The sequence below is a fragment of the Harpia harpyja genome, chromosome 1, assembly GCF_026419915.1.
Source record: "Harpia harpyja isolate bHarHar1 chromosome 1, bHarHar1 primary haplotype, whole genome shotgun sequence".
In the NCBI taxonomy this organism is placed as follows: Eukaryota; Metazoa; Chordata; class Aves; order Accipitriformes; family Accipitridae; genus Harpia; species Harpia harpyja.
The window spans coordinates 54,464,678-54,482,029 of record NC_068940.1 but is presented as its reverse complement, the minus strand read 5'-3'; the positions used below and the strand labels follow the sequence as shown (position 1 = coordinate 54,482,029).

Below are 17,352 nucleotides of genomic sequence, written 5' to 3'. Positions count from 1 at the left end.
TGCAAGTGCCAGGGGCAGGAATTAGAGGGCTCAGAGATTCCACTTCATGTTATATGTGGGACACAGAAGTTGAGTACAAGTGCAAAATACTTTTCATTTCACGAATCCCCTGAAAAGCACTAACCCAAGAAGGGAAAAAAGGGAGGAGGAGGCAAGCTCTCAGCCCACTTTTTGGACTTCACTGAGCACAATTGACTCCTCCCCTCTTAGCCACATACCTACTGTATCACCACGTCCAGCCAGGGACCTTGGTGTGCAAAATAGCTGAAAGCTACCCTTAGGATGAGAGCAAGGCAGCTGGTGTGTGGAATTTGGAGTCTGTGTTTCATGTTCTGCCTTTTCTGCATCTTTCTTCACCAAACGACAGCTAAAAGAAAACTGAAGTTTGTGTCCATGGTAAGTAGGTAGTTCATGAGCAAATGGAATTTCTTCAAAACCTGTCACTTACTGCTCTTCTTGTACTCTAGGGGAGGGGGGAAGGGGTACTTTTTGAATATTTAAGTGTTTCCTGCATATTCATAATTCACTATTGCATTGTACAAAAAAATCCTCAATTTTAAATAAGATTTTATAATTTTGTCTCCTTTGTGCAGTCCTAGATAAACTTAACTTTCTGGATTGACAAAGAATGCTTTTTTTATAGCACTAAGAGAGGAATCACATCATAGGATTATTTTTTAAATTGTAAAAGAGGATTTCATAACTAAATATCAACTGTGCAAAAACCCTCTTTACCACGGAAGAGTTTCCACTTTTCCAGTGATTTCAATGGATTAATATGCAAAACAAATTTAATTATGTGAAACCCAAACAAGTGTAAAATGGCATTGAATAAGCAACACAGAACTAATGCTGTGAAACTAATGCTATTTGCAATGATTATGACGTACCGTTTGTTTGCAGGAAGCCTGAATCTTGTTCTGAACATTGCACATGCTTGTAAATCACTTGTATACTTTTTGTGCTGCAGTTTTCGATTTTATTTCTCCCTATTTGGATTAAGAAATAAAAAAAAATCCAGTGGTAAAGTTTTGAAATTATGACACATATCTACAGGAATTATGCTGGTCAAGGAAACAATTCATTGCAGGAATGAAAAATCTTGTGTCCTTATAGATATATCTTTTATCTGAAGTGAAATTCCAGAACAGGTTCAATGTTTTCAGAGTAACAGCTTAGTCTGTATTTAGATATTAGATGACTCTTCTATCACCTTTTGTGATGAAAAAGTCAACACATGGCTTTTGAAGGCTAATTTCTGCCTAGAAAGAGTACTTCACAGCAGTCATGTCAGCCACAGAAACTGTACCTAGAGCAGTAGTTTGGTTTTTTTCCTTCTGAATTCCCAGTTAGTCCTACCAAAATATTAATGTTGTAATATTTCTGGAAAATTACTTACATGCTTCTGTTTGTTTTCTGTTTATTTAATGTTGTGGTCTATACCTCCTAAAATATATAAAACATCTTTAAAATATATTAAGATATTTTATAGTTTTTATAACTTGCAAAAATTTGAGTTAATTATTTTTCAAATGCCAGGAAAAAAAGGAGTTACATTTGTCTAAATAAATCAAATGGGTTTTGTAGCTATCTAGACCCAAGAAAAGCACCATGAATATATCTACCATCTGTCAGATACAGTACTCACTGTCATTGCATATTCCTTTGACTGCACTAATTATATCTATCACAAAAATCCCAGTAACACAAAGGGACTTCCGCCTATTTTTATCAGGTATTTCGCCATGGTGATCATACCCCACAGGAGTTTTTTCCAACTGACAAGCACAAAGAAGTTGCAAGACAGCAGGGATATGGACAGCTTACCAAGGTACGTTTGCTTACCTGGGACAATATACTGAAATATTGGAAGGTGGTCTGTTGATATTTGGGTTTTGGAACTTTTTTTTCACTTGGAGAAAGCCCATATTAAGTTGCTATATACAGATCTCCAAAAGGACAGCCAAGGAACTTACTAGGAAGCTACAGCTACGAGCAGTCACTGATTTTAAATGGCACTGAGTCAGCCTGTTCTGGTCCAATAGCAGCGTATGTTGAGCTGTTTGATTGCAGACTAGGGTCTTCTGTGAGAAGCCAGGCACTGGTGACCATTACAGTTGACCTGACACCAAACATGAAGCTTTAACCACCAGTAGCATAAGGTGGTGGAAGTGCTCACAGACCACCCTCAATCTCCGCTAAGCAGGAGTGCTTCCTAGCTCATGAACTACTAAGATCAGTACTAGCAGAAACTTCTCTCATACTGTGCCAGAGAAAGTTGATTTAAAGCTCAGTTATTTTAGTGCAGGCATTGATGGAATACAGCAGAGCTGAGCTTGCACACAAGTATCAGCTGATGGTAGTAACCAGCAGCTAAGGCAACTGCAGAAACTGTGTCTCTGCATTAACTGTAATTTGTATTAGCTGCATCTTCTTGTGAAGGGAACCAAGGGTGAACTCCTGTACTATCAGGCTGTAAGGGAATATGTGGGCACTAGGTTTTAACGCTACTTCTGCTCTGCTCCCACCAGCAGTACCCACTGTGTCTGTGCTTCATTCCTTTTTCCCCAAAATATGTTGTTTGGATGGATAAATCCACTAGTTATTTGCCCTAGTTATTCTGGGAACCAGGCAGCCTCACTGAAGTAGTTTAGATGTGTCAAAATTCTGGATGTCCCAGATAAATGGCTATCGTGCATGTGTCGGCAGACTGTGAGGTGTGTGTCTCTGTTAGGCTGCTGTAGAATAAGTTTGCTCGCACACCTTATGTCCAGTGGGTCCAGCATAATGCACGTTTCTCTCTTCTAGGGGAACTAGTCACTTGCAAGGTCTCCACCAAAATCAGAATAGAACAAACTGCCTGAGGGGTTCCTCTTCCTTGCCATTCTTAGGAGGTCAAACTGATCTCCAATGCAAGGTCAGGCCTGTTTCCTCTCACATCACTTCCCTTGAAGAAACAGGAATAACAGACCAGTTTTCTATGCTTTAATTCAGCTGTGACTCAACCATTCCACATATACACTATGCAAGTTCAGCACTACATGCCAGCTTGCTCCAGGGCGTGGAAGGCTTCTAGACCCAGGTGTCAGGATTTAACAACACACATATTAGGCAAGTTGGAGCAGAAGCCTAAGCCAAGTATATGCCCTAGGAAACTGGATGCACAATTCCAGCAACAGAAAGAGGTGATCACATAGACACACTGTGGGCCATGTTTGGCACTGTGGATAAAGCCCTGAGTAACTTAGCCTGACCTCATAGCTGACTCTGCTTGGAACAGGAGGTTGGACTAGAGACTTCCTGAGGTCCCTTTCAACCTGAATTATCCTATGATTCTATGACTTAGAAAAGGACTTTAGGAAGTGATGAGTAATCACTGTACTTGACATCCCAGTGCAGAGTAATGATTACATGAGCAAAGTTGAATATATTTCAATTTCGGCCAGGAAACACCAGGTACAAGTAAAAAAATGACAATATTGAGACCATTACAGGGACATTGCATGTGATTCTCATGTCATGTCTTTACAAAATTATGTTGGTAAGTTGGAAAATGTTCAGCTAAGAGCTACTAAAATGCTGAGGTTAGAAAACACACTTTGCTGTAAGACTAGAGAATTGTCATCTATTTAGTTTAACACAGAGGTTAAGATTAAGTAACTCAATTCCATTTTATTTTCTTACTGGGAATAAGATCTGTGATCATAAAGAATGTGTCATTCAAAAGCGTAACAAGATCCAGTGGCTGAAAGCTGGGGACATAGTCAGGCAAGAACCAAGAATCAAAAGTTTCAGACTGTTGATAATAATTAACCATTGCAGCAAAATACCTGAAGGCTTGGAGGACTTTTACTTGAAGTCTTCTATTCAAGATTTTCTGTCTTCCTGAAAAATAAGATCTTGCTCGAGCTAAAACTGTAGCCTCCATGTGGAATCACTGGTTATAATCTATGGGATTCATATCCTGGACATGTCTTCATGGACAGGTGATTGCTCTGTCTGCACTACCAGTTAATCAGCTGCGAGCCAGCAATAGACCAGAAACTAGACAGACAGTGTTGGGACACCTGCTTTAAGTCACCCTGCCCCTCAGCCAGTCTTACTAGCTTGGCTAAACATACATACAGCTTTCCGTAGAGCAAAATGCAAAACTGCATCCATCAGGAAGACATATCTAATACTATCCGATACTGTAAACACAGCAGTTTTACTGCTTTTTTTCTCCTGTCTTCTTTCCTCCTTCACTTTAGAAAGGAAAAAGGTCTTTATCAAAATAATATGAAACATTATCTCATTTTTTTGGTTGTAGGAATGGATGCATAGCACACTTTTTCAGCCTCTTTCTTACACTATTCTGTTACTTCTACAGCTTGGCATACAGCAACAGTATGAGCTTGGCCAGTACGTGCGGAAGAGATACTCTTATTTCCTGAGTGTTGTATACAAGCAGTGTGAGGCAAGTACCGGATCGGGGAGGGAGGATGTTTTTCATGGATGGTAATGGGACTTCCTGAATGCATGAGTATCTGAACTTGGTGCAGCTGGAGAAAACTTAATACCTATTGAATTCAACATAGTTTCAAAGTATCCCTGAAACTGTGGCTCAACTCTTATTCAGGCTGAGGGTTAACTGAAAACCATGTGAAAAGCTTTTTAGGCTGTATATCAGGTTCAGATGCCTCACTGTTGTATGGCAGGATATCTATGTCACGTACCTCCAATGCTACACTTCCACATGGAGTGCAGATACAGCTTAGTTTTCATTTAGGGTGCAGCTGTTCAGTGCTGTTCAGTGCATACATGATGTTACAAAGTCTAGATGGTCAAATGGAGTCAGTCTTATGCTTTTCTCTAGGACTCCTAAGGGAAATACTACCATTTTGCAGCTCCCTTGTCCAACAAAATTTTATTCCAAGGCCCTATTCCAGCTTCACTCTTTCTCCCTCCTCCTTCTTTCTCATGGTCCTTCTTCAGCCCACTCCATTTTAATGGCAGCTTCCCCAGCACAGTACCAGTCCCATTCTTTCCTACCAAGAGAAAAAAAAAAACCCCAAAAGTACCAGGAGAAATGACCTTCCAAAATTTTTTCTTTTTTTTTTCTCGCTTCAGATTTATGTTCAAAGCACTGACTGTGATCACACGCTTATGAGTGCTCAGGCAAGTCTTGCCGGGCTGTACCCACCAACACAGGGCCAGATTTGGAACCCCAGAATCCTTTGGCAGCCAATTCCAGTTCACACGGTGCCACTGTCACATGATAATGTGAGTATAAACTAGCAGCATTTGATTTCCCTTAATCATTAGTAAAATACCTAGGATATGAGATGAAGGGGCAGGATAAAGGGCATGGTAAAGGCAATGCAAAGTACATTATGTTACAAGCATTGTGCAGAAAGGCCTAATAACCTGAGTAGAAATATTGTTAAGAGTTTCCACAGGAATGGACTTACATATCAGAGACCTGGAGTTAACAAAGAAGGAAGAAAACAGAAGTCCTAGGTACAGAGAAAAATAATTAACCTATAATGTGAGTAAACCACTATAAAAGTAGATTAATCCCAAACTTATTACAAACATGACTTTTTTTGTGTGAGAATAGGAAGCATACCTATTCTCACTAGTGCTTCAACATTTCTTAGTCCGCAGCCAATGGAAAAGACAAAAGAATTATTCTGGGACTTTGATTACAGTGAGAATTTAGTCGCAGGATTGTTTTCCATGCACTTTGAAGGTCAGTGCATGCACTTTGAGGGTTGGTGGAAAAAGTAAAAGGGAAAAGGAAGGAGTACTCCGAGCTTTAAGAGTATGAGTTCATAGGGCAATGTATTTATTCCTCTCCCTTCCTCAACTCTTCACTGTGGACCTGTAATGAACTGTGTGCATAGCAGTTCTGTAGCCTGCATATACTTGTCCTAAGGAGAAAGCTGGGCAGCTGAGTGGAGCTGGAGTTTTCCATTTGTGGAAAACCCATGGTAAAAAGCCAGAAAAGATCAGGAGTGTACAGTTTGAGTCCCAGTTTGGGAGAGGAGGTTTGCACATGTGATGCAAGATAAATTGTGTTGGATTACAAGTCTAGTTAACATAGTCTGTGATGATAGGGGAATCAGATTTAATAGGCCATGGAGCAATGATTCTCACCTTGGGGTTACGAGAGCATGAAGACAGAGGATATGGAGACACGTAGCTTCCTGTTCATGCACACAGCCTGGCGTAGAGTCAGGAGCTGCTTCTGACACTGTCACAGATGGTGGTACCCCAGCAAAGTCAAGCATACCTGGCCAGTATCAACACCACTAGCAAACTCAGCAATCGAGCTGCATCTCATTCACATCTAGGGGAGCAAGTAAGTTTATTCAAACAAATCATTGTCATGAACACATACACATTTTTCATACTTTTTAAAACTATTTGTGTTTTAACTCTATTCATCTTTACTACATATACAGGTTAAGCTTGAAACCACATGTATCCTACTATCCAAAACAAGTGTCCATCACTTACTGGTAAAGTCATGCCTGTTCATGAACATAAGGTTATAATTCAGAAATACTTTCCTACCTTCTGGAATAGATAGATTATATTTTTAAAAGGATTGAGGAACTGCTGTGAAGCTTTCCAAGCTCATTATCCCTTTAGGACTCTCAAGTTCTTTTTGAAGTTCTTTTAACTGTGGGACTATATAGATAGAGCGTTATTACTGGAAAAAAAGACAAAAAGCACATTAGAGAAAAACACTAAGAATATCTCAGTGTCAAATTTTGTTTTAACTTTTATTTAAAATTTAACACAAAAAACTTCAAATGAATAAACTCAGTTTAGCTTAGATAAATGAATTAACAAATTCTTAAGTTATGCAGTCACATGTAACGTTTAACCTCATATGTCTTGAATTAATGAAAGACAAAACTGAGCTATAGAAACTTCACAAGTTTCTATGATTTAGCTGAACTAAATGAAGCTGTGGTAAGTCCACTTTATACAGCTGAATATGGACAAATACTCCTACTGTAGTCCAGCTGATGCTTGGTAATTTGTTGCAAAAAGGTGATGGTGTGTTTAAAGGAAAACTGAACACAATGAGTAAAATCATCCCTGGGGAAGCCAAGCAGAAAGCAGTTCAAGAGGGCTTGTGTTAGTCTTCTGTCAAGGGAAAAATTTCGTCTTGTGTAAATGAATCCTTTAACTTTGAACTATTGCAGCTATTATTCCTCTGAACATTTAAAGATTATTTTGTAAGTAGTCATCAGTATGACTCTTACAGTCCTGAAGATGAATATCCTTGAAAACTACATTCCCAAATTATTTTTCAGCTTGTCCTAACTAGTGCAGCCAATCAGAACAACAATCCTGCAAGGGTATATTGAATTGCAAAACAAGAAGCACCTTGCCTAACTAGTGTTTCACAATTTTCTTTTCAGTTGCTATACTTACCTTTCTCACACTGTCCAAAATACAATGAGCTTCTGAGAGAAACCTTTGCAACAAGGGATTTCCAAAGGCAACTCAAGCAGTACAGGGTAAGTATTTTCAGTTCTGGAAATCTAATTAAAATGTACCACTTCTGTCAATATTATCTAACAGGTAGGTTTAAAAAATGGCAGTCAATATAGTTCTTCCAGATCTCTAATCCTCGCAGTGGGTGCAAAGAACATACCCAAAAAACAATTACAACATTATAGATTCAGCTGGACTAGGCTATTCCCATCAATTGAAAATTGCAAGTCATAGAAAAGATAAATTACTGACTACCTTGCAAAAAAAACAATCCACCTACCTTCTAGGAGTGCAGACAAAACAAAAACTCAGATCAAATCAGTGCCGATACCTCTCAAATCACTCCAATACCTCTCTGTGTTTACTCCCATGTAAAGCAACTCCTCTGATGTCTCTGTCTATATAACCTTCTGCTAGTTCAGATTCCTCTTCCACCACAAAATGCCCCCAGCAAAATTCCCCAGATTTTCTATAACAGCCTCAGTGTTTTCCTCAAGTACCTGTTCATGTTTCACACCCAAAGTCTGCATTCAGGTTCTCACTTATGTTTCATTCTTGCCTCTATAAAGTATCCTTTCCTTTCTTTCTCCACCATCAAAATCTTTGCCATGAGTATGTAATCACTTGTCTATTCTGCTGCAACCTTCTTTTTCACAGGTTTATTCGAAATGACACTATCAAACTCACCTGTTTTTCTATAATCTTTAGCCACGGACCTCAGCCACCTATCTGTGGCTCTACATTTGGGTATTATATGCAAGTGAATCATAACTCCTGGTTTTATGAAATTTACATCATACCTCCCTTCTGCTCAGTACCAAAATCAGAATAATTCTGTTTATCACACTTCCTTTAAGCACTTTTTGGATTTCTGCCAGACTTCCTCATCCATCTGTGTCCCCTCTACCCCCTTCTGAACATTTCCACCAAGCATAAACCACCACCATCCTTCAAATCTGGACTCAGATCACCAACCTTGCCTAGATGAATAGGCCAAATTCTCTTACCACTAGGGAATGGTTCATTGCTTAAGTGCAAAGTGCAAAGACTACCTTGTTTCTAAAAATTAGTATGTACTAGTACGGCAGTGTATAGAAATGATGTTAAAAGGCCCTGTGTACTACAAGTTTGTCTTTTTGTATTCCAGCCATTTCTGAAGTTTTTAGCCACTCATACAGGATACTCATTGAAGAAGTTGAACACTGAAAGAATTTGGAAGCTCTCTGACACTTTACAGTATGAGGTAAATAATATAAAGAAAATTCCCAAGGTCCAGTAGAAATACTTACACTTCCTCAAAACTGGTTTTAGCTCTTATTTCTATTGTTTGTAAGACATCAAAAGAGGGTATGTCTGTGCTTCCAAACTTTTTAAAATCACAGAGTATTTTCAGCTTCTTCCCCAGAAACCCTCACCTAACATCAAACTTGTAACTGAAAATCCTGTAAAGACACTATGATTGTGTGAGGCTGCTGGGGGTTGTCCACCACTATAAGGAACATAAACCAATGGCCTACCAAATCCAAGATCCTGTCAGTGACTGCATATGGAGAATTAGGTAAAAGCATACCTTTGCATAAAATTGTCTTGTTAGTCCTCCAAAGCCTCCAGAGATACACAGGAATAAAATATGTTGTTGGCAAAGAAACATAAGCATCCTTCCACAAAGATTTTATGCAAATTGTATGAGCAAGAGAAGTCATTATTTGCATGTGGACAGTAGCGGTCAGAGTATTTTCAGGAATTAAGCAGCCATTGGAATGACACAAATGGCTATTTGTGCAAGTTTGTGAGCCTGTTCTAAGCAAAGGAACCAGGCACATCACAAAGAAGCATGGTTTTCATAACAAAAGGGGTACTGTGGTACCCAACTGTCATGGCCATCTAGGTCCCGCAGTCTGGTACCTCTGACTGGGATTTGAAAAAATCCTGAGTGCCCTTAATTCAGCAACAAGCCCCACTTCATGTCACTTCAAAGTCTAGACTTATCTCAGCTGAAGCAAATGAAAATTGCAGAGTGTTGTGTTAAAAAGTTATTGTTGCAGCCAACTTTCGCTACAAATGCTTTAATGCATAATTATTTTTAAACTCAAATATTAATGATAAATTGGTCATCAGTATTGAGATACCCCCTAGAAAACTGACGTAGTGGATTTCACAAGCAACACATAATAATGGGTGTGCTGCTAATGAGTTTACCTTCTGTCCTGCAGTTTCAATAAAGGTCCAACTTTGGTCAAAGCAGTCTTGAATGTTAGCCAGGGCTTTAAGTTAAACGTAACGTTAACATGTTGGGACATCTCACTGTAATTTCAGTGAGGTCACCCTTCCATATTTTCAAATGCAGGATAGCTCAGGACCACAACTTTTTATGTCAATTGTTATATTGTACTGAGAAACCTGTGTCACCAGAGAAATGTGCAAAATTGACAGCTCCCATCAGGGATCTAGCTAAATGCTGGAAAACAAAACCAATTAGTTGCGTTTTTTCCTTCTAGTGTTAGATTTGATGAGTTTTGGTCTTTCATAGCACTCAGTGAAGACTCTGGGGCTGTCAATTAAGACATCTGCCATAAAAGCCACTCTCATCCTTTCAAGCATACAAAGAGAGCTTTCTTACATAGTTTTTTAAACACGGTTCATGAAACTACAGTAGCATGTATCTCTCTGTATTTGTTACTTTTGACTAAGTGTCACCTAACTTTCAGGTAACTTGGAGACTGAGGTCCTTGCTTGCCTACAGCACTGTCTTAAATAGCATGCAACCAGCCAATTCTTTCCTCAAGACATCAATCACATTTGTTAACAGAGAAAGTGATACATTGTGACCTGAGCTGGTTTAACCTCACATGTTCTATTGTTCAACTGTTTAAACAAATCATTTAAGTAGTTGGCATTTTCCTTAGAACTCCTTGTTACAAGAAGACTCCCTCTGGTGAGCTCAGTCCGATGGCTCAAGTTCATAGAGGTTACATTGCACTAAAGGAAAGATACCAACCTTGTTTAAACAGGAACGCAGGGTAATGCCGACCAGGAGTGTTGGGCATATCTTCCCTTCTGACAGTTGTGACCATTAATATACCTTGGGCTGCATCCCCAAGGAAAGACTAATCCATTCCACTGTAGCTTGAGGGCTGCATCAGTATCCAATAGACCTGGTATAAGTTGGTATGAATTCCATCTATATATCTAATCCCTATACATATACCTCATGCTCCGGTACATCCGAATTACAGCTATACATATTCCTACTTGATCTCTGGATCTCACTTATATCTCAGAGCTGCCAGCCCTTAAAATCTTGACATCTATATAGGATTTGTTTCAGTAAAGATCTCAGGATATATCCCAGCAGATGGCCGAAAGAGTCAAAAAGTGAAATTTTTGCACCTGACAACTGCGTTAGCAATTGGCATAAATAATGCCAGTTGCTTTTTGCATAATTTTTAGTATTATATTCTCTCTTCTTGTTGAACACTGCCCTTCAAATTTGTTTTAAGCAATGTGATGCTATAAATAAGAATTCTACACCTGTCTAAATGCAAAATACAGTAATTATTTTATTATAAAGAGAAAATGTTACTTGAGTGAAACATTCAGAATTTGTTCTGAATTTTGTGCCAGAACAAACAGCAGTAGGAATCAGTAAGAAAATCACCATGTTTTCTTTCTTCACTGTAGGATATTAACAATTACACTTTACCTGTTTGGGCTACTCATGGTGTCAGGACCAAGCTGATAAAGCTCTCAGAACTGTTATTGCAGGCGGAATTTGGGTTCCACAAACAAATACAAAAATCACGTTTGCAGGGAGGTAAGCTGAATTCTAACCCCATTTAAAACCAAGAGTAGAATGGAAAAGAAGAAATGGTATATAATAAACTTTGCCACCAATTCCATAGTAGAACTACAAAAGATGCCATAATGTGGATATTGGTGATCAGCACTGAAAGATTTTGATTAATGGGAAGGGAGATGGTGAGGATATGAATCACAAAGATCCTAATCCAACATTTTAAAGAAGGTGTCATTTTGGTTACACTGTATAAGAAATCCAAAGTAATATACAGATCCTTGCTGAACTGAATCAAGTCTGGATTTAATGTAAGCTATCATGCTTAACTTACTTAACAAAATACTATTTGTAATAATCTCTAGGATGGTAACTTTTTTGCCTAATAGTCTTCATATTCCATTCCTGAGAGTACTAGAATGAGATTATTTAACTCTTCTAAACTTTCTTCTGCTCAGCAAATAGTAGCTGAAATTTAAAAATAGTTTATACCTTTTTAATCACACATTCTTCTCCATTCATCCACTGTCACCTTTGGTGCCTCATTTTTGTTTTATATGGATACTGTACAGTCAGGATCTGTGAGCTACAAGGACAAATCACATGTAAGCATGAATCAATTTTTTTGCTGTTTCGGAGCTCCAACTTACAACACTAAGCACAAAGTTCAAACCTCTGCTCTTGCTTTACTAACAATTGCTATTAAAAAATGTGCCAGTAGCCGAAGACAATACATGAGTCTAATTCTGCTAGCATGTACAGTTCTCATTTTAGGATTTTAATTTGTCAAGATTCCAACCTTATGCTAACATACCAGCACAGCCATTGATTTAATTCATATAGTTTGTCTTACAACTTTTCAGCAGTTAGCATTAACAAAATACAGACAACCACATAATTTAAGAAGGCCCAGAGTCCAAAGGATATGCTTTCTTTTCCTCTGGAAATCAGGAAGTCAATGGAGTTACACACAAAAGAGGGTAGTATTCGTTACCCTGCTCTTCTTGCACTGTTCTGCTGGCACAAAACAGGTGTGAATGCACTGTTTGAAGCTGTTGAGGCTATTAGGGATCCCCAAAACATTTTACACAGGTGTAAAATAGGCCTACTGTTCATATTAAAGATAGTATCAGAATTAACCAGGGCAGTCTGCACAAATTACCTATAAAGTCAATTGAATAAATCTGGTGCATTTAAAGACAGATTGTGTTAAAACAGTACCAAGTGATGCAGCTGTTAACACAAGCATCCCTTTCATTGTCATTGCTTTCCCATTTTCTTTCAGGTATTCTTTTAAAAACTATTCTAAAGCATATCTCAGATGCTAGAAAGCCTTCACACCAGCAAAAAATGGTTATGTATTCTGCGGTGAGTCCTTTTTGTTTCTTTTATGCTGCCTTTCTGCAGTTATTAAATGCAGTAAAAGCCATGAAACTTTATTTCCTTCATGAAATACAGCTACAAGCTTTTTTTATTTGGTTAACCTTATATATCATCAGATTGTTTTCAGTCTTTAATGAACAGATACTACTTTGAAACCTGCAGCATTCCATTTTCCACCTGATGTCATGGCTTGTTTCACTGTAATATTGTTTTGATTGAGCAGAGAACTGGAAATCCATGCCTCATGTTTTATCGAACCTCTATCACAAAGACAATTTAGAAACAAACCTCCTGCTTCCTGCAACTTTTTCAGATGCAAAAGGAAAAAAAAAAAAAGAAAAATGAAGTCAAAGTTAGTTATTTTAGAAGGTCTTATGAAGGCAGCTGCTCAATTGTGACTATATTTTTGTTTGGAATGTGCAAACACTGTCATTGGAGATGGAAATTTTTGGATTGCTCTCAGTAAAAAGCTCCTATTTTGAAACTGCAGTTAGATTATGACCTATCGGGTATATATCAGCCAAAGAGCTTACTGATCTGATCTTGGATACTGTTCACTTAACACACAAAATCACCAGTTCTTTTTAAAAGAAGTTTTAACAGCTCCTACTAACTTTGATAAGAACTACAAGTGACTAAGACTTCTTAATATTTACATATATGTAGACTTTATACATGTAGCATTTCAGTTTGTCCAGCCATTAAAGGACAGTATTTGCTCAATGTTGCAGAGGGCAAAGTGCAAGTATTAATGAGGCCACACCAGTAATGTTAAGTGGACAGATAATGCACTGGACATATTGTTAAATAATAGGTACATGTAATCATTTTCAATAGGCCTTTAATTAAAGGTTTCTTCTGTTTACAGCATGCAGCCACCATTGTTGCCTTACAGACGGCACTCAATGTCTTCAATGGGAAACAGCCTCCTTACAGCGCCTGTCATTTTTTTGAACTTTACCAGGAAAAAAATGGGCAAGTATCTGCAAGCTGTACTGCTAACTTACACTTTTTCTAAAAAGCAATTTACTGATACCCCACAATCAGTGTGGATACACAAGGATCACTACACAGGAGAAGATTATAGACTGATTTTAATTATTATAATTGGACTCAATTTAGCAGTTATTGACAGTAGCAGAATCACAGCACTGCAGCCTGAAAACCCTCTCTGTATTTCTTCATTACAGTTATGAGAGGTTTTACTCTACCCTTTTTATCTGATTAACTCTTGACTCTCTACCAAGAAGACAAACTACATGCAAATTGGTGTTGACCATCAATTGTTTAAAAGATCTCTTCAGAGTACTAATGATACATATTAATAGCCAGACAAATAAGCCAGCTAAAAGTTTGTCCCAAAGTACGATCACTACAACATTGAAAGGCTGTGTGGTTCTGCATACCTAACTTTATTTTGACCTTCTGTATTTTGAAACAGGCAATACACCATAGAAATGTACTATCGGAATAACTCTTTGAGAGATCCTCACCCCCTCACTCTCCCTGGCTGCAAATTTCGCTGTCCACTGGAGAGATTTACTCAGCTGGTCTCCCCAGTTCTAGTACACTATTGGACAAGAGAATGTAGGATGTAAGACATAAAAAAAGGTAAGTTAAGTGCTCTGGGCACATGTACCCAAAAGTAAAGTCAGGATTACATCTTCTGTTGAGAGCTCATTTGAAGTAACAATCATTTTCATAAGGGTCTGGTCTGAAATGAAAAATATGCAGATCCAGTAAGACAGAATTGTGCCCATGGTCATGATTTCTACTCCATTGATACATTTATCTTTTCCAGCCCAACTTTCCAGTAAAATGGAATCAATGCTGATTAGGCTTTAGGGTACTATTTTTCATGGGTTTTTTTCAGTTTTAGTACAGTCAAAAAGAGCTTCAGTTGCTGAGGAAGCAGGTACAAATGCACTGAATTATAACAATTCACCTTAACTACTCTAACTGTAGAGTACTTGTCCAAGCCGATTAACAACATTATGCATTCCCTTGATTTTAGAAGACATTCAGAGATCAAAACAGATGAATATTGACTAGTATACCAGACTGGTACTTACCAAAATGTCAAACATATACAGACATACATTGGCATACTAATACATTCCCTAGTAGGTTGTCTGCATCTCCATATTAGGATGTCTAACTTTCCATTTTGACCACTGATAATATTTACGTTTGCAGAATGAGGGAACAGGAAGGCAGAGAATTACATTGTCTCTCTTGCATCTAGCTCTATATTCCTTTAAGGAAGATGAAAAGCAAACAGGCCCCAGGATTCAAAAGCGTCCTCACTTTTTTGATGGTCAAATGTTGTCCCTAATGTTAAAAAATCCCATATGGCTTTCTGAATCACTGATCTCAAGAGGAATTTGAAAGGTCAGAGATTAGAAGAATGCAGGCAAGCCAACTCACCTGGTTGCAAATAATTTCCTGTTAAATATCTTGGAACCATGAACAGATTGGAAATAGTTTAGCCAGAATAAATGAATAAGTAGCAACTAATGATTCACAAAATACATTTCTTCACTATATTCATTGTTTACAAATTCTCAGGAAACATATCAGGAAATTACCACATTTAATTGCACAAGGTAATTTGTCAGGGGGAGGCGGAGGTTGGTTCTGATGATTTTTTTAGGCCAAGCAACTAATACAGTCATGGAAGATAGTGATAAATACTTCATGTTTATACTGTGGTCCTTAGTAATCTAAGTTTTGTGGAAATTAATTCCCCTCCTTCACAAAGCAAACTGTGTAACTGACCAAGTAAATAAAAAAAATTATCTATCATATAATCAAAATTTGGCATTAATAAAGACAATAATATTTAGCCCTTAAGTTCAACAGAAAGGCTGCACATTGTTTCAATTCTCAAATTTTGCTTAAGTAGAAGTTAGATGGTGTTCAGGCATATTACACCAGGTCCAGCATCACTGCTCATGACTGCCTTCATTAGTAATCCTGAGTGCTGAAAACACATATGGACCACAAAAGAGATTACAACCAAAACTGACGGTCCAATCAAAATATTTGTCATATTGTCATATCAAAATTTGGCACTTTCCCCTGTTTCATCCTAGTTCAGAATGGTTCCATCTCAGTAACTGTTGGGTCGAGATCCTAATTTGGGGGCTCATAACTCTTTTCCTGCAGGCAGGAGTTTTAAACTCTCTGCTGTGCATGAGTGGCACTTGGGAAAATGCCAAGGCACGCTGCCCCACAGCCTGCACAGTGCAGCACGCTGACAGAGGGACTGCACTGTGCTAAACCACTGTGCATTACCAATTCTCAGTGAATGCAGATAGGCTGGAACGGCTAATCTCTAACATCAGGAAGCTAAACCAAGCTGAAGAGTGATGCAAAGAGTTTACAGGTCACATTTACACCTAACATACACAGCTGCAACATCACTGATTGCAGCTGTTCTCAGCTTTGTCAAAAAATAATCTCAAATATTGTCCTTTGCTAATACATATGTTAGTACTTTGATTATACATGCATCAGAGCATTTAATGAATAGAAGACCAGAAATGTGATTTTTTGGAATGAAATCTAGGAGTGTGACTGAGCTTAAAAATTTACCCTACACAGCTATTCTACATGGAGACACCATTTCTGAAACATTTCTGAGCTGTTTCCAGAAAATGCTTGATTGAAGTTTCATGGAGATGACTTGTGACCCCAGTACAGGGAAATACAGGTGTTAGGCAAGTATTGCTATGACAGGTCACACAAGACAGTAGCAGTATTTGAGGGTGGTATGAATCAGAGCCAAATTCCTCCACATGACAATGACCACAGTGTGGAACATAGGAAGTGAGGACAGCTGGGCATATTTGGGAAGGCGATAAAACATTTCTCTGTGCTCTTTTGGCTGCTCAGGAAGGTTTCAGTGTGGATTGGCTCACCTTTTCAACAGACTTTTCCTAATTCCATCAAAATGGGAACAAATTTGTTAACTTTTCTGCACTTAGTCTAAGCTACCCACTTGTTGAGGTACTATTAACAGATTCGCCATGTTTTTTGAGAATGAGACCATATGCTAAGAACGATTCTCTCTTTTTGTCTTACCTTCAGGTGTTCCCACCATGATCTTCAGTGTGATTAGCTTTATGAAACAATTCATCCCACACTGTGATGTGTCTACAGTCTGACACTTCTCATTAACTTCCATCAGCATGGCCAACCGTCTCCTGATCTCTATCAAAAGAAAATATTCCTCAGGACAACAAACCAAAACTATTGAAAGTGGTGACTTATCCTTCATGAACATTCACTTTATTTTATCAAGTGGTAGAACCCAAGTGAAATACAAAACCAGACTAATTTTTCAAGATCTATTCATTCCAAAGGGTCTTTGGCTGAACTAATTCAAGAATGTAATTGTAGTTAGTGTTTTGAAGGGCTATAGCCTTAATTTACAGCAAAATTGGAAAATACCTCTGAAGGCATGTTGCCCTCTTTTGAAGAATGAGAAAAGAACTTCCAGAATTGGCAAGGGAAGCAGTGCTTCAGAAAGAGTCCCCAAAAGGAGGAGTCATTCCAGTGTCCTTATACTTTATTTTATTTAAGAAGTAATGAAGCATTTTACACAAACAGATCCCAGAAGCTACAAAAATTAGGATAATGGCTGTTTACTTAACTAAGATATGTCTGTCTTTTTCTTT

At 38.2% G+C, this 17,352-nt stretch overlaps 1 protein-coding gene across 1 annotated transcript; it reads left to right on the top strand.

The window, feature by feature from the left end:
• The first annotated feature begins 241 nt into the window (after nucleotides 1-241).
• LOC128145301 (prostatic acid phosphatase-like) lies at nucleotides 242-17,124 on the top strand. Its single transcript, XM_052795172.1, has 11 exons — nucleotides 242-396; nucleotides 1,736-1,831; nucleotides 4,370-4,456; nucleotides 5,110-5,262; nucleotides 7,419-7,517; nucleotides 8,642-8,737; nucleotides 11,176-11,308; nucleotides 12,573-12,655; nucleotides 13,539-13,645; nucleotides 14,112-14,281; nucleotides 16,763-17,124. The coding sequence occupies exons 1-10, from the start codon at nucleotides 283-285 to the stop codon at nucleotides 14,266-14,268; spliced, it is 1,125 nt and encodes a 374-aa protein (XP_052651132.1). The 5' UTR covers nucleotides 242-282; the 3' UTR covers nucleotides 14,269-14,281; nucleotides 16,763-17,124.
• The last annotated feature ends 228 nt before the right edge of the window (nucleotides 17,125-17,352 follow it).